The sequence below is a fragment of the Ranitomeya imitator genome, chromosome 6 (genome assembly GCF_032444005.1).
Source record: "Ranitomeya imitator isolate aRanImi1 chromosome 6, aRanImi1.pri, whole genome shotgun sequence".
NCBI lineage: Eukaryota > Metazoa > Chordata > Amphibia > Anura > Dendrobatidae > Ranitomeya > Ranitomeya imitator.
Genome location: NC_091287.1, coordinates 61398289 through 61416651, shown reverse-complemented (window position 1 = coordinate 61416651; position 18363 = coordinate 61398289). Strand labels below are relative to the sequence as shown.

The 18363-nt window shown below is 42.3% G+C and overlaps 1 protein-coding gene across 4 annotated transcripts in view; it reads right to left on the bottom strand.

Annotated features, from left to right (window-relative positions):
- Positions 1-18363, bottom strand: part of DIP2C (disco interacting protein 2 homolog C) — a 492724-nt gene that overhangs the window by 169571 nt on the left and 304790 nt on the right. For all 4 annotated transcript variants that reach the window (XM_069729709.1, XM_069729707.1, XM_069729706.1 and 1 more), the window contains 2 exons: positions 12501-12632; positions 2800-2919 (listed from right to left, as the gene is read on the bottom strand). In XM_069729709.1, the coding sequence (XP_069585810.1) occupies positions 2800-2919; positions 12501-12632 (252 nt within the window). The remainder of the gene's footprint in view (positions 1-2799; positions 2920-12500; positions 12633-18363) is intronic.

The following is an 18363-nucleotide window of genomic DNA, read 5'->3' as shown; positions in this document are numbered from 1 at the left end:
AATAAACCTGTCTCTGACTACTTGTACAGACGACAAGAATTCTAAATAGACGTCTAGACTATAAGGGTATGTGCACACATTAAGTATTTGGTGCAAACGTTTCTGCACAATTTCTGTATCTCTTGGAAAGAAAACACAATGTTTTTCTGCATTTTTTACTTGCGTTTTTGGTGCTGATTTTTCCCTACTCGTTAGTTTGGGTGAAATCTACAGAAAAAAAAGCTAAAAAAATTGACATACAACATATATAAATCTGCACCAAATCTGCAACGTGTGCGTGAGACTTTAGGATTCTCATTCAGTTTTTGGCAAAAATCTGTACTGAAAAAATGCAGCAAAAATGCAACGCGTGCACACAGCCTAAAACAAACCGCAACTCAGAACTAGGAAACGATAAAGAAAACATTAGGGTAGATATAATTAAAGGTGTTGTCCACTGCTAGACAATCCCTTTTTAATTACTATAGTGTATCATAAAATTGAAGGAAAGAAAAAAACAACAACAACACACTGAAAGTGTTGAAACTAAAACAGGCGTCTGATCTGGCAGAATACTGGAAGGCTGAACCGATCACCTCGCTATGATTTGCTGGAGCAATCACATGACAACGCCAACATTGCAGAAGTACCGTATATGTTATTTTATTATGGACACTTTAAGATTTAAGAAAGGGTTGTAATGGACAACCCCTTGAACCAAGAAGCCTCTCTGCCAGTTTTTCTGATACATAAAAATTGGTGATAAAAAACGGGCAGTTCTTAAATCACTCATTTATGTAAAGTTATTCAACTTCTTCAATGTAGCAGACTGTCACAAGGAAGGGGAGCCTCAAACTGTTCCTGGAAGTGGGACCCTAATCATCCCGGGGGTACTCTTGAAGGTAGAGAGGCCAGCCACTCCGCTTTCGCACACAGCACAGGAAGACAAATCTTTCACCTGCAGGGACAAGCAGTTCTGACCAGTTTTTATAGAAAGAGGTGATGATCAGATCAGAAGCAGCTGAAATGGAGCTGCATGTTTCTGACCAGCATAGTAAAGGTCATTAACCTCATCAGCACCAGAGGGAACCAATGTTGGACACAATTCATTACCTGACGTGACTGTCTAGCTCCAAGTCTTCCACGGGGATGTGACACCCTCCAGGCAGTGCAGACCATCCTTTTGATGAATCTGGCTCATTATGCAATGCTGAGAAGTTCTAATATATCTGTGCCAATGTATTTACAAAGTTCATACATTCTGAAGATTAATTTATATATAAACTGGAGAATGATGTTAAACATTTGCATCATAAAAGAAAAACCCTGCACGTTCCTGACATGAAACATGTAAATATTTCCTTATTTCTTTTAAATATAGAAACGCGCTGATATATACACAATGGATGTGGACTCCCAACACTCAGGATGTTACTGTGGTGTTTTTTTCTGCTCTATAATTAAGCCAAACTATTGGGAAAAAGGAGATTATTATGATATTAGTCTTCTGCCAGATTCTAAATAGTATTTATTGGCTTTGGGCACCTCTCACGCTTCAGCACAAATGAAAGTTGACAAATTGATCAGATGCAATTAGCGGATATGTGACAGCGTGCCAATTCTAGTGGAGTCAGGTGTGTAGCGCTTATTAATACTCTCCAAAGACAGAAGACCGAGCGGGGAGTTTGGGCTATGCTGCATGGAGAGATCACTTACTGCTCATGTTGAATGTCTTGTCCAAGGATATCAGGGAGGACGGCTATTAAAGTTGTGTGTTTTAGGACACATACTATTACGGCTCATGCACATGGTGGCCATATTATCGACCTCTTTTATATAGAGCTGTAATAGGGCAGCTCCTTATTTCAATAACTGGAAATCCTCCATTGAACATGAAGGAGCCCCGAGAACTGCCTCTTACCTGATGGAATCCCAGGCTCCTCTTAACAACGTGCCAGACCAAAAAATCAAAGGAAAAGCCACGGATGCTGGCAGGTGGGAGTAAGTTCGCAGGGCTGTATCAGTTCCAGAATACTGACATGGCCGATGGATCGACTACGCTAAACTGATTTGCACCATCTTTAGTGATAACTTAAATCGGTGAGGGTTGCACCTATGAAACACACATCCCTTTCCAGAATGGGGCACTGTAATCCCCATTAGAATTGAACAACAGTGCACATACTCCACTGCCACTTCATTCTTTCTCTTTGGAACTGCCGACGCAATATTCGGCTTTCTAAGGCAGGTCCATAGAGAATGAATGGTCTGTCATTCAAGAAAGTGCATTGCAGCTCCATTCTACTGGTATAAAAGTGATAGCAATTACCGCATTCTGATGATCTCTGGGGATCCAGGTCATTGGACCACCACCAATCTAAAAGTTATCACCTATCCTGTGTGTAGGTGATAACTTTTTCAACCCTAGAATACCCCTTTAGATCATTTCAAAAGACAATGGGGCCAATTCATCACTTTGAAAAGTCACAAAAAATTTTCTCAGCGGGGAACTCAACTGGTTAACAACGCTAACTTTTTATTTTATACCGAACCTTACTACTTGCTAAATTTTGAGAAAGTAATTTAAATGAATTTCCAGACTTGTTATTTTCATCCATTAGTTCTCAGCAGGCTTTCAAAGCTTTTATTCCAATAGTGTAGGCATTACTAATATTTTCTAATTAATAGAGAATCAGAATCCTTGATTAGAAAATTATCATTGAGTTGGCAGTAAAGATGTAATTTTCCAATCAAACTTCCCTGTTTCCCAAATTTCCAGCACTTTGCACTGTAATAATAAATAACAATTAAGCATCTAACCTTCCAATAACTCCTCAAAATCATCCACAAAGAACTCCCGTAATGGCGGCCGCTTGGGTCTTTTTAAGGTGTTGACAAGTTGCTGGATCTTTGCAGACACTCTACTGCTTACGGGGACTCCTATGAAAGCATAAATCAACAAAAAGATAAATGATGCACCAAGATTTCAGATGAAAAACAGACATTATGGTGGTCTGAATGGCCAGTTATATATTTAATAATAACCATTTCAGCTTTAACTACGGTAGGTCAACTTTGGAGACAAATATTAGTACCCACATATTAGCCAGATCATTACATCTACCAAGGATGAAGCAATCCATCCAGTCTTTCTCATCGATTCTCAGATGAGCAGCGGAGACCCTCACTGACCATTAGACCGGGATTACACATGCAAGAAACTTGCGCGAGTCTCGCATCTCAATACGCAGCACTCGTGACCGGATTGTGCGGCTGCATGTATTTCTATGCAGCCGCACACTCCGGTCCCGAGTGCCGGTGGCAGTGCCGCGTATTGAAATGCAAGACTCGTGAGAGTTTCACGCATGTGTGATCCCGTCCCTAGAATGAGGTCCCGATGAGGTCCTGATTTCTGTGTTACTTCTCACTGCGGTTGGGATTGAATAGAGCCATCATGTGCACTAACACTCTCTTCCACATCTATGGGGAGCACTCAGGTTTTGGTTCATCTCATATACCGTACTTACATGTAGTAGCAGTATTGGGTGTGAGGATGAAGTGGAGACCAGGACTAGAGAACTGATTCTCAGGACTAGGTGCATCGGCCACTTGAGCACGGTAATCTGGGGCTGTTTGATGGCAGTTCTGGAAAAATACCAACTAGCATCCGCATCTCTTCTTTTCATTAGCTGGACTGTCACGACGTCACGTGTGTCACGCCACAACAGTGACATTGTGCCAGGCTGACTAATCAAAAGAAGGGAATGTCATCATGTACATGGCAGTTCACAGTGCTACAGGCTAGAAGCCACCGATTACAGACATGACCACTGGACCGTGTTCTGAAAATCACTTTGCATTATCTCTAATTAGGCCTACTGTTCTCTCAATTTGACCGGACCCAGTCGTGGACCTTCCAACAAGCACGTGGACCTTCCAACAAGCAGACATGTTTTTGCCTATACCATGGGGGGGGGGGGGGGTTAGGGGAGAGAATGATAAATGTATTGAGTTGTAAAACCTTGAGTAGACCTATCTAGCAGAGGCTTCTCTCCCGGTCAACACAAAAGGGCCAGGCATTAAAATTCAACATACGGAATCTTTCTCTTCTGTGACATCATCTGTTGTGGAAGTTCCACAAGCATACCATGGTCAACCCCTCGCCATGAAAAATCCACGTTCGTCCCTCTTTGCGTTAACATCTAAGTGATGAATTCAAGAATTATTATATCTGATGGTTCTTATTACAAAAAAATGCATAATGCTATGAGTCACCCCTTCGTCTTCACAGATGTGTCAGCTCCTACCATCGTTGCTGGCCTCGTGACGCCTAATCATTGCCACATTGCAGTTCTCTAGTAGCACATTAACTCTTCCAGGAGTTAAAAAGTAAAAAATCAGCAACCAACGCTGCCAAAGGCAATATCCATTACTGTGGAAGCGGCTGTTCTGCAGCGTTGAGGAATGCAGTAACTTGTAATTATTTTCTCACAATTTTAAATGACTGTTCACAAAATAATTAACATCAGCCCCAATAAACTGTGCCGATTGTTTCCATCAAATCAGCTCTCTTCTCCAACTCCGCAATTCTAAGAGTTTGGTTTTAATATTGGAACAAATTGACAAAGAAAACCAATTAAAAGCTGTTAAAGAATAACTGGTTCTAATATCCAGATATATATCATGTTATTTTTTGTTTTAATTACCTTAAACAATAATCTCATTAAAAGCATAATTATATTTAGAAGTTTCCTCATTAAACGTCTGTATATTGCAACACGGGAACAATCTATGCATTATATTAACTACAAATACCCAATATTAATTCAATCGATAAGCCACAGGTGAGTTTGAAGCAATGCAATATAAAGCAAAGCAAACAAATAACTCTGCACAAAAAGGAGCCTGAAAGAAATAATTAACATAAAACATTAAAACTCCTTTTCTCAACATCTACACCGCAGTTGTGAGGCATACAGGTAAGACTGGTTTAACCAATCTATTACCTGTATGCCCATATTAGCAGCTTAAATTTGTCCAGGGAGTGACAGATTCACTTTACATAAGAAAAAATGTTAAATAATTAAAAGTTACAAGGCATACTGCAGACTAGCCTCACTTAGTCAATGTATATCGTTCCCATCAAGCTTCTGTTCATATCATCTTTTTTACAAGATTTTTTTATTGTCTCCTGGTGTCCAGCATATGCACCAAGAGAACCTCTTCCAGTATACATATGTCACACTTCACAATATTTGCATCCAAATTTGCATTTTAAAGTATAACACGATCTTTTTTTTTTTAAGGCATGTAGTTCTTTAGTTACACATCTGTCAAACTGGAAAGGATCTGGGTTATGAGACTTCCAAGTGATTGCTCATAAAATGCTCTTAAGCGGAATGGTCAAATAGGAGCTCTGATAATTACCATGCTTTAAAAGGGAATATGTCTTATTCCAGAGAAATTCACGTTTTTCTTATATGTCAATGAGCTGTTAAGATCTAAAGGCAGAACACTGATCTGCCTGAGAATCTGCATTCAGAGCTTAGTATTTTAAATGAAAGGAGAGGAGAGTTACCAATGTAACATAGTAACATAGTAACATAGTTAGTAAGGCCGAAAAAAGACATTTGTCCATCCAGTTCAGCCTATATTCCATCATAATAAATCCCCAGATCTACGTCCTTCTACAGAACCTAATAATTGTATGATACAATATTGTTCTGCTCCAGGAAGACATCCAGGCCTCTCTTGAACCCCTCGACTGAGTTCGCCATCACCACCTCCTCAGGCAAGCAATTCCAGATTCTCGCTGCCCTAACAGTAAAGAATCCTCTTCTATGTTGGTGGAAAAACCTTCTCTTCTCCAGACGCAAAGAATGCCCCCTTGTGCCCGTCACCTTCCTTGGTATAAACAGATCCTCAGCGAGATATTTGTATTGTCCCCTTATATACTTATACATGGTTATTAGATCGCCCCTCAGTCGTCTTTTTTCTAGACTAAATAATCCTAATTTCGCTAATCTATCTGGGTATTGTAGTTCTCCCATCCCCTTTATTAATTTTGTTGTCCTCCTTTGTACTCTCTCTAGTTCCATTATATCCTTCATGAGCACCGGTGCCCAAAACTGGACACAGTACTCCATGTGCGGTCTAACTAGGGATTTGTACAGAGGCAGTATAATGCTCTCATCATGTGTATCCAGACCTCTTTTAATGCACCCCATGATCCTGTTTGCCTTGGCAGCTGCTGCCTGGCACTGGCTGCTCCAGGTAAGTTTATCATTAACTAGGATCCCCAAGTCCTTCTCCCTGTCAGATTTACCCAGTGGTTTCCCATTAAGTGTGTAATGGTGATATTGATTCCTTCTTCCCATGTGTATAACCTTACATTTATCATTGTTAAACCTCATCTGCCACCTTTCAGCCCAAGTTTCCAACTTATCCAGATCCATCTGTAGCAGAATACTATCTTCTCTTGTATTAACTGCTTTACATAGTTTTGTATCATCTGCAAATATCGATATTTTACTGTGTAAACCTTCTACCAGATCATTAATGAATATGTTGAAGAGAACAGGTCCCAATACTGACCCCTGCGGTACCCCACTGGTCACAGCGACCCAGTTAGAGACTATACCATTTATAACCACCCTCTGCTTTCTATCACTAAGCCAGTTACTAACCCATTTACACACATTTTCCCCCAGACCAAGCATTCTCATTTTGTGTACCAACCTCTTGTGCGGCACGGTATCAAACGCTTTGGAAAAATCGAGATATACCACGTCCAATGACTCACCGTGGTCCAGCCTATAGCTTACCTCTTCATAAAAACTGATTAGATTGGTTTGACAGGAGCGATTTCTCATAAACCCATGCTGATATGGAGTTAAACAGTTATTCTCATTGAGATAATCCAGAATAACATCCCTCAGAAACCCTTCAAATATTTTACCAACAATAGAGGTTAGACTTACTGGCCTATAATTTCCAGGTTCACTTTTAGAGCCCTTTTTGAATATTGGCACCACATTTGCTATGCGCCAGTCCTGCGGAACAGATCCTGTCGCTATAGAGTCCCTAAAAATAAGAAATAATGGTTTATCTATTACATTACTTAGTTCTCTTAGTACTCGTGGGTGTATGCCATCCGGACCCGGAGATTTATCTATTTTAATCTTATTTAGCCGATTTCGCACCTCTTCTTGGGTTAGATTGGTGACCCTTAATATAGGGTTTTCATTGTTTCTTGGGATTTCACCTAGCATTTCATTTTCCACCGTGAATACCGTGGAGAAGAAGGTGTTTAATATGTTAGCTTTTTCCTCGTCATCTACAACCATTCTTTCCTCACTATTTTTTAAGGGGCCTACATTTTCAGTTTTTATTCTTTTACTATTGATATAGTTGAAGAACAGTTTGGGATTAGTTTTACTCTCCTTAGCAATGTGCTTCTCTGTTTCCTTTTTGGCAGCTTTAATTAGTTTTTTAGATAAAGTATTTTTCTCCCTATAGTTTTTTAGAGCTTCAATGGTGCCATCCTGCTTTAGTAGTGCAAATGCTTTCTTTTTACTGTTAATTGCCTGTCTTACTTCTTTGTTTAGCCACATTGGGTTTTTCCTATTTCTAGTCCTTTTATTCCCACAAGGTATAAACCGCTTACAGTGCCTATTTAGGATGTTCTTAAACATTTCCCATTTATTATCTGTATTCTTATTTCTGAGGATATTGTCCCAGTCTACCAGATTAAGGGCATCTCTAAGCTGGTCAAACTTTGCCTTCCTAAAGTTCAGTGTTTTTGTGACTCCCTGACAAGTCCCCCTAGTGAAAGACAGGTGAAACTGTACAATATTGTGGTCGCTATTTCCTAGATGCCCAACCACCTGCAGATTTGTTATTCTGTCAGGTCTATTAGATAGTATTAGGTCTAAAAGTGCTGCTCCTCTGGTTGGATTCTGCACCAATTGTGAAAGATAATTTTTCTTGGTTATTAGCAGAAACCTGTTGCCTTTATGGGTTTCACAGGTTTCACTTTCCCAGTTAATATCCGGGTAGTTAAAGTCCCCCATAACCAGGACCTCATTATGGGTTGCAGCTTCATCTATCTGCTTTAGAAGTAGACTTTCCATGGTTTCTGTTATATTTGGGGGTTTGTAACAGACCCCAATGAGAATTTTGTTACCATTTTTCCCTCCATGAATTTCGACCCATATGGACTCGACATCCTCATTTCCTTCGCTAATATCCTCCCTTAAAGTGGACTTTAGACAAGACTTTACATAGAGACAAACCCCTCCTCCTCTCCGATTTTTACGATCCTTTCTAAACAGACTGTAACCCTGTAAGTTAACTGCCCAGTCATAGCTTTCATCTAACCATGTCTCGGTTATTCCCACTATGTCAAAGTTACCTGTAGATATTTCTGCTTCTAGTTCTTCCATCTTGTTTGTCAGGCTTCTGGCGTTTGCGAGCATGCAGTTTAGAGGATTTTGGAACAAAACAATCTCCTCGCTGTGGATTCCTTTAGAAATGTTCTTACCTCCCATCTGAGTATGTTTTCCTGGGTCTTCTTTGTTCAAGTCTAATGTTTTTCTTCCCGTCCCCTCTTCTTCTAGTTTAACGCCCTCCTGATGAGTGTAGCGAGTCTTCTGGCGAATGTGTGTTTCCCAGGTTTGTTGAGGTGTAGTCCATCTCTGGCGAGGAGTCCATCGTACCAGTAATTCACACCGTGGTCCAGGAATCCGAATCCTTGTTGTCTGCACCATCGTCTTAGCCAGTTGTTTGCATCAAGGATCCTGTTCCATCTCCTGGTGCCATGCCCGTCTACTGGAAGGATAGAAGAAAAAACTACCTGTGCATCCAGTTCCTTTACTTTCTTCCCCAACTCTTCAAAGTCTTTGCAGATTGTCGGTAGGTCTTTCCTTGCCGTGTCATTGGTGCCAACATGTATCAGAAGAAATGGGTGGACGTCCTTGGAGCTGAAGAGCTTTGGTATCCTATCGGTCACATCCTTGATCATCGCACCTGGAAGGCAGCATACTTCTCTTGCAGTTATGTCCGGTCTGCAGATGGCTGCTTCTGTGCCTCTCAGTAGTGAGTCTCCCACCACCACCACCACTCTTCGTTGCTTCTTGGCTGTACTTTTTGCTGTCACTTGTTGCTGTGTGCCCTTTTCTTTTTTGCTTGCTGGTATTGCTTCATCCTTAGGTGTGCCATCTTCATCCTCTACAAAGATTTGATATCGGTTCTTCAGTTGTGTGGTTGGTGATTTCTCTATGGTCTTCTTGCTTCTTTTGGTCACATGCTTCCACTCATCTGCTTTTGGAGGTTCTCTGACACTTTTTTCACCTTCTGTGACCAGTAGAGATGCTTCTGTTCTGTCTAGAAAGTCTTCATTCTCTTTGATGAGTTTCAAAGTTGCTATTCTTTCTTCCAGACCCCGCACCTTTTCTTCTAAAAGGGCCACTAGTCTACACTTCTGACAGGTGAAATTTGATTCTTCTTCTGGTCGGTCTGTGAACATGTAGCACATGCTGCAGCTCACCATGTAGGTTGTCACATCTGCCATGTTGCTCCTAGATCCTGCTGACTTGCTGTGTGTTTTCCTTCTTGTGTAATCTACTCAGCCAAGCTCTCTTGCAATAATATCCTACAGGCAAAAATTCTTGAAGCTTGAATCCCTGGTTTGGCGATGCTTTCCAAGCAGCTGGTCCCGGCTGTACCCAACGATCTTCTAGTTTAGGGAGACTTCGCTTTTCCCAGAAGGCACCTGGAATATGCAAATTAGCCTCCTCAAGCTTGAATCCCTGGTTTGGCGATGCTTTCCAAGCAGCTGGTCCCGGCTGTACCCAACGATCTTCTAGCTTAGGGAGACTTCGCTTTTCCCAGAAGGCACCTGGAATATGCAAATTAGCCTCCTCAAGCTTGAATCCCTGGTTTTGTGAGACATGTGACTAAGACTAATGTGAGACATGTGACTAACACAGAAAAGTAGAACTGAACTTTGTCTTCTTACAAAAACGTTAGCAACTGTAGCTCTCACAGCTCTATTCGATATATGAATAAGAGGGTGCTCGACTGTACTATAGAGGTGCCAGGAGAAAAAAATCAACTATTATCTTAAAATAGAAACTCCGGCACACAATAAAAATGCGTATATTTAATTGTTCATCAATTTTATTCCAAAGGAAAAAAGGTTGGTGGGTTCCACATGCAAAAGAACCTTTAAACAGCTTATATGTAGTCTCAACGTTTCGGCATATAATTGTAAAGCCTTTTTCAAGAGATCGCTGTTTATAAGTATATAAAGCAAGGGTGGAACTCCCACTTAGCAGAAAGACGCCGCTTATGAGTCCGGTGTGGAGGTCCGGGAGGAGTCTGTGACCGCTCAATGTGGAGGTCCCACACAGCTCTGCTATATTGCAACACTGACTGCCTGCGATATGCAAGATGAAGCTGACAGGAACCTGCAGATGTGTGAGGTATAATCACACACAGCTCTGCAGTGAGATCAGGAGAGCAGAGAGCGGCCATTACACATCACACTGGTAATGCCTCCTTCTATTTATAATAATCTCTGGAGGCAGATTCTCAGGGAGATCTATGTCCGGCCCATAGCCCTGAACAGCTCATTTACATGTAAGAAAAATGTGGATTTCTCTGGAATAAGGCTATTATTCTGCAAAAAAAAGAACAATGTGGGCAGCAGATACAGTTTTACAACGCATCCGCTGCCCCATTGTAAGGTCCGGGGAGGAGGGGGCGGAGTTTCGGCCATGCATGCGCGGTCGGAAATGGCGGACTCGATGCACCAAAAAACGTTGCATGGAACTTTTTTGTGCCGACAGTCCGCCAAAACACAACGCATCCATCGCACGATGGATGCGACGTGTGGCGATACGTCGCAATGCATCGCTAATGAAAGTCTATGGAGAAAAAAAACACATCATGCGGGCAACTTTGCAGGATGCGTTTTTACTCCAAAACGACGCATTGCGACGTACCTCAAATAACGCTAGTGTGAAAGTAGCCTAAGACATGCAGGATGCCTTCCATTGAAAAACCCAGTCACTTATGATTTCCACTATTGTGCAAAATTGGTAACATACCGTATATACTCTAGTATAAGCCGAGATTTTCAGCCCAAATTTTTGGGCTGAAAGTGCCCCTCTCAGCTTATACTCGAGTCACGGTCGGCGGTGGGGTCGGCGGGTGAGGGGGAGAGAGGGCTGAGGCATACTTACCTGCTTCCGGGGCTCCTGGCACTGTCCCTGCAGTCACACGGTCTTCGGGTGCCACAGCTCTTCCCCTGTTCAGCGGTCACGTGGGACCGCTCATTAGAGAAATGAATATGGACTCCACTCCCATAGGGGTGGAGCCGCATATTCATTTCTCTAATGAGCGGTAACGGTGACCGCTGATAGAGCAAGAGGCTGCGGCACCCGGAGACCAGCTGTCCGGGAGAAGGAGCGGAACGCCGGGAGCAGGTAAGTATTACATATTCACCTGTCCGCGTTCCACACGCCGGGCGCCGCTCCATCTGCCCGTCCTCTGGCTCTGACTGTGCAGGTCAGAGAGCGCGATGACGTATAGTGTGCGCACCGCCCTCTGCCTGAACAGTCAGTGCGGAGAGACAGGACGCTAAGGAGCTGCAAGCAAGAGAGGGGAGTATGGCATTTTTTTTTTATTGCAGCAGCCGCAGCATTATATATACCGGTAGCACAGCTTTCTATTGCACATCTATGGGGCAATAATGAACGGTGCAGAGCACTATATGGCACAGTTTTATATAGCACAGCTTTCTATGGGGCAATGATGAACGATGCAGAGCACTATATGGCAGAGCTTTCTATGGCACATCTATGGGACCATAATGAACGGTGCAGAGCACTATATGGCACAGCTTTATATGGCACATCTATGGGGCAATAATGAACGGTGCAGAGCACTATATGGCACAGTTTTATATGGCACATCTATGGGGCAATAATGAACGGTGCAGAGCATTATATATGGCACAGCTTTATATGGCACATCTATGGGGCAATAATGAACAGTATGGAGCATTATATATGGCACAGCTTTATATGGAGCATCTATGGGGCAATAATGAACGGTATGCAGCATTATATGTGGCACAGCTTTATATGGAGCATCTTAAGAGGCAATAATGAACGGTATGGAGCATCTATTTTCATTTTTGAAATTCACCGGTAGCTGCTGCATTTCCTACCCTAGGCTTATACTCGAGTCAATAAGTTTTCCCAGTTTTTTGTGGCAAAATTAGGGGGGTCGGCTTATACTCGGGTCGGCTTATACTCGAGTATATACGGTATATTATATTTTTTGGCATTGATCAGGTCCATTCTAGTTTTTGGCTAGGGATACCGTACAGTCATCACAGGGATTTCGACTACAATTGTAGAATTTGACAAACATTACAATTACAGAATAAGATAATAAAATTAGATTTTGCATGTTATTAAATTCTCTATTTGGTGATCCAAACTGGTACTTACCATCTCCTGTTTCCATGAGCTCGGCATTGCCATATTTCGAGGTGGCCCGTGATGTGGATCCCTGTGGTCTTTCTACTTGTATTGAGTGCTCTGAGGTGTACGTGGTAACATCTGGAGGGGCTGAATGGTTTTCTGTAAAAACACCGTATGACTTAGCTATAGGGAAGACAGAGACTGAAGTCTACAAACATTGAACAGAACCGGAACCTAAATCCTCAAGAGTAGATTATAGGTTTCAAACAGAGAAAACAGATAGTATTACCGACACATACAGCTAATAAACTTTTACATCAAGCGGCCATAACAGATGTACTGGAGACATTAATTATAAAAAAAAAAAAAATACAAGAAATCGCTGAAGCTTCTGCAAACAAAAGGAAAACCGGGAAAGGGTAGACGGAAATGGGATCATTGACTAGTCCAGATTTCTGGGAGGGACACAGGCAAATTTCACAGACATCTCAGGTAAGGACAGGAGCTGCGATCAAGCATTTCTTACAAAAGTACAATATAATCGCTTGTAAACATCATATACGCCTGATATACAATGTTTAGAAAGACTCTGACCGGAGAAGTAATGGAACTTGTATTATCCTGGATGATTCGTTGCCCATGTTTAATGACTGATAGATACTTCATATATTTCAATATATTGATATGTGGACATAATTCATTTCAGAAACCAGAGCTACCATAAAGGGGAAAAAAAAGGGTGAAAAACTGGAAAACATTTCCATAGATAAATTGATCTGGTTTCTTCTTCATTGAAAATGAATTACAATAAATAATGCTGTCCAGTGCTGCTTTCCAGAACCATGGTTTTGTGAATCTATTAGGACTTTGCACAGACGAAGTATCAGACTGTGATAATGTGATAAGTATGAATTATGAGATATAGACAAGAAAAAAAGGAATAGAAAAATATTGGAAATTTGGAAAATCACTGTTCACTATTGGCCTTGTTGAATTTTGTGTATATAATATATTAAAAAGTGCATGTGCAAGTGACAATATTTGATGTAAAGCACCAGCAATTATATGTCCAAGTAAATAAAAAAAATGAAACAAACAAAACTACTATCTGGTACCATGGATTTCATTTTGGCAAATGCAATTTCAGAAGCAACTTGCCTGAGGCTCTGAGCACACATCAATTTGTTTATACTGATTTAAAGGGGTTGTCCAGGACTTTAACATTGATGGCCTATCCTTAGGATAGGTCATTAATGTCTGATTGGTGAAGGTGTGACACCCGGCACCCCGCCGATCAGCTGTCCTTGGTGTTGGCCGGAACTGCTCAGTTACGGAGCTGCACAGCAGCCCTCTATTAATCTGAATGAGTGGCAGATGTGTAGTACCTGGCCGCGGCCACTATACAGCCAGCGGAGCTGTCCTCTGCAGCTCCATAACTGAGCAGTTCGGCCGACACCAGCAGCTTACCGACGGAGGGTCCCCCACCAATCAGACATTAATGACGTATCCTAAAGATAGGCCATCCGTGTTAAAGCCCTGGACAACCAGTTTAAGAACAGACAATGGAGTGAGTAATCAACTGCATCAGTTATGCAATGAAAGAAGAGGGGATGCGTTGATTATTAGGGGATCTATTCGGTGTCTTTTAAAAAGGAAAATTAAAGTTCTAAAAAACAGAACCCAGACAAACCCTTTAGCGCTTAATAAAAATGCTCAGTTTTACTGCTTCTGCCTGGGTTACCCACCACCTCTGCAGTATATCAGAGGAGGATGGTCACATTGGCAAGGATTCTGCCAGCTTCAGGACCCTTAGGCTCAGCTCGAGGCAGGAGAAGCTTTCTTCCTTAGCTTGTAGTATGGTAGAGCACACAGTTCTGGCCATCAGCTCAACCAAGTCACTGCTCGGAACTGTCGATCAGCCGGTGTGCACCTCCGCCCGGGAAGCAAGAAGGCGGCACTTTATTGACACTACCCCTTTAAGCGTCTATTGAATCCACAGTGGCAGTACATGGTTCTATCATATTAATATTTTAGGAAAGAGTTTGCAAAAGTATCTAAAAAATGATCCTTCTAATATGTTGGGATCTTGCAGCTCATGGTCAACTGCTTCTCCTACGAAAACCGTTCTGAAGCAGCAGCAGTGTTTTATTCCCCCTCCCAAACACATAGCGATCATGCATCAAATAGCATCAGCTAGGAACAATTTGGAAGTACTGACCCGAGTCAAGTTAACCTTCCATCATACATCAAACGCTAATACTCCGTTAATGTCTCACAACGACAAGAAACACTGCAAGTACATGCTGGGGTTTTGTCTTATTGCTTAACGAAAACCACGAAAAAAACAAGAACCAGAACAGGGAATAGATCCGAGCAATGACACATTTGCTTATATGGTTAGATTTATTATTCTCTGGGGCAACGAGGGTAGTGGGAGAGTGACCACAAACACTACAAACGGGAAACCAAGAACGGAGACAGACATAACCCAATGCAGTGAGAAAAAGACATTTCTGATAAATTCGGAATATTCGTGATTTAGTCTTTTATTAGGTTGTGCTCACATGTCATGCTTGTTCCAGATTTTTCTACCATTTAAAATCCAGTGCCAACCATGAAAAAAAACAAGGAAAGGCAGCTCATCAGTCCAGTTCTTCCACCACCGCATATTCCACTGGATTCCTTTGGCTTTTCCGGGCAAACCAGAAGAAAATAGGGAACTTGCCACTAAAATATCATTTCCTTTCATTTTGAGATACCAACACATTTCATTGACGCGTTTTGCTTGTTTGGTCTTAGTTGTAACATGATGAAATTATAACCAAGACCGAAAGGATGGATTTTGCGTCAACGAAATGTTACTATCCTGCTATGTTGATGATTTAATGGATTTTTGGATAAAGGAAATGATGTTTTAATCGGGAGTTCTCCTCATGGATGTAGCACCAAACACACCTGACCACAGCGCCAAATTCTTGAGAGATGGAGGATGTATCTAATCTCAGATTACCGTGATGTAGGGACAGAGAGCCTGATTCCAGTTATGTGTCACTTACTGGATTGTGTTTTGTTGCTTCAATAAAATCAGCAGTAAATTATCACTAAAGAACTAGGTGTCTCATCCCTCCGAGTCCAACCACACTCTCACACCTCTGTCACCATACAATGTACACAGAAATCTGCTAATCAGTGGTGTGGTCGGGGTTATACGCAGCTCAGCATTCAGAGCTGTGCTGCAGAGAAAACTGATTGTATCACAACTGCTGTACCCAATTAAACTAAGCGATACATTGCTGGAATCAGGGTCTCTGTCCCTACATCATGCTGTTCTCAGATTAAAAACCGGCCATCAGATTCCCTTTAATCTCAGGGCAAAGTGGAGGAATGGTAAGAATATTGTCCATGAAACACAAACTACTTCTACTTCCAAAATAGTCCAATCACGACTTCAGACTACTACTTACGGTACTTTCTTCCAGGTAAACTTTTGGATTTCCTCCCTCCATTTGCCAACTGATATCAGAATACCGTACTTTCTATATCCCTTAGCAGTCTGGGCCCCGTGTAATATATCAAGAAAACACCAATCTCTTGGTGACTACTAAATATTCTGATCACAATGCCTACGGGTAATTCCTTAATCTGCAAGGTGCACATTCTCAAGACAAAACAACATATTACAGCTGAAAAAATATAGTTCTTACCGATAACGGTATTTCTCTGAGCCCATGACGACACCACGGAGAGAGGGGATCCGCCCACCAAGGACAGGAAACCTACGGATAAAAAGGCGGTACCACTCTCCTGCATCAGTTGTTTTACATAGAGAACGATGGGAGACTACTAAACATTTGTTAAATTTTAACTGTTTATCATAACTAGATACCGCGTGACTTTTAACACTATGAGTAGACTATGGCACTATTTTGATGTGAGCACCCACAAGTGAAGGGAGGGAATGTACGGGTGCCGTCATGGGCTCAGAGAAATACCGTTATCGGTAAGAACTATATTTTTCTCTGATCGCCCATGACGGCACCACGGAGAGAATTGCATAGATAGTACATTCAGGGAGGGACCACCGCCTCCAGAACCCTTTTACCGAAAGTAAGGTCTGAAGAGGAGATTAGGTCCAATCTATAGTGCCTATAGAATGTGGATGGTGAAGACCAGGTAGCAGCTCTACATATCTGGTCAATGGAAGCTCCGGCCTTCTCCGTTCAGGAAGTCGCTACTGCCCTTGTTGAGTGAGCCTTAACCTCCCCGGGGACGGACATCCCACTTGCCGAGTATGAGAGACTGATGGCGTCCGTGATCCATCTTGCTATGGTGGCTTTAGATGCTTTTTTCCCCTTCCGGGGACCCTGGAAACACACAAACAGAGAGGAATCCTCCCTACTCTCTCTAGTGACTTCTAGGTAATGTAAGAGACATCTTCTTACATCTAGTGTATGTAGTGTTTGTTCCTCCTTATTTTTAGGATTAGGACAGAAGGAGGGGAGAGATATCTCTTGAGACCTGTGAAATTTTGAAGCCACTTTCGGAAGATATGCTGGGTCTGTTTTTAAAATGACCCTATCCTCTAGGAATTGTGTGTAGGGAGGGTTAGCTGAGAGAGCCTGTAAATCGCTAACCCTACGGGCAGAAGTAAGGGCGACTAATAGAGCTGTTTTGAGAGATAGATTTTTTATTGTAGATTCGTGTAATGGTTCAAATGGAGAACTAGTCAGGGCTTTAAGGACCAAGTTTAAGTCCCATTGAGGAACAACTTTTACTGGAAGAGGCCTTGATCTTCCTGCCGCCCTGATGAATCTAGAGACCCACCTATTTGAGGCTAAATCAAAATTGAATAGGGCTCCCAAAGCCGCCACGTGAACTTTTAGGGTGTTAGTGGCTAAACCCATCTCCAACCCGTTTTGTAGGAACTCTAATATGGAATTAAGGGGAATTTCTTTCCCTATTTTTGCACCTGATGATGACAGAAACTTTTTCCATATCTTGCCATATTGTTTTGTTGTAACAGGTTTCCTACTTTGTAACAGAGTTGAGATTAAGCCCGGAGAGAACCCCCTGCTTTCTAGTAATTTCCTTTCAAGAGCCAAGCTGTCAAGTGCAAGTTCTTGACCTGCGGATGACAGACTGGGCCCTGTGACAACAGATCTTGGAGGTCTGGTAATACCCAAGGGTCGGATATTGATAACTTCCTCATCCATGAGAACCAAGGCCTCTTTGGCCAGAACGGGGCAATTAAGATGACCAGCGCCCCGTACTCCCGAATCTTCTTCAGCACTGCTGGAATCAGAATAAGAGGAGGAAAGGCATAGACCAGATGGTGACCCCAAGATATCAGGAAGGCGTCCACAGCTACTGGGTTCCCCAGGGGAGATAGGGAGCAAAAGGAGGCTACTTTTTTGTTTAAATGGCTCGCAAAGAGATCTATTTTGGGAACACCCCATCTTTCTGTGATCTGGGTGAATACCGCCTGATTTAGTCCCCATTCCCCCTGTTTTAGACTGGACCGGCTGAGGAAGTCTGCTTTGTAGTTGTCTACTCCCCTTATGTGTAGGCTTGTTAGGGATAAGAGGTTGCTCTCGGCTATTTGCAGGATTGATTTGGTCACTTCCATTAGATTTTTGGAACGGGTACCTCCCTGGTGATTTAGGTAAGATACTACCACCCGATTGTCCGACATTACTCTTACATGGTGAGAGTGAAGGACCCCCAAGAATTCCTGAAGGGCAAATTTTACTGCAAGGAGCTCCTTCATGTTGGAGGATTTGTTCACTGTAGATGGAGACAAAGTGCCCTGGGTTACTAGGTCGCCCAGATGAGCCCCCCACCCTGAAGGGCTTGCGTCCGTAGTCAGGACTTTCGAGATCTGAATTACCCA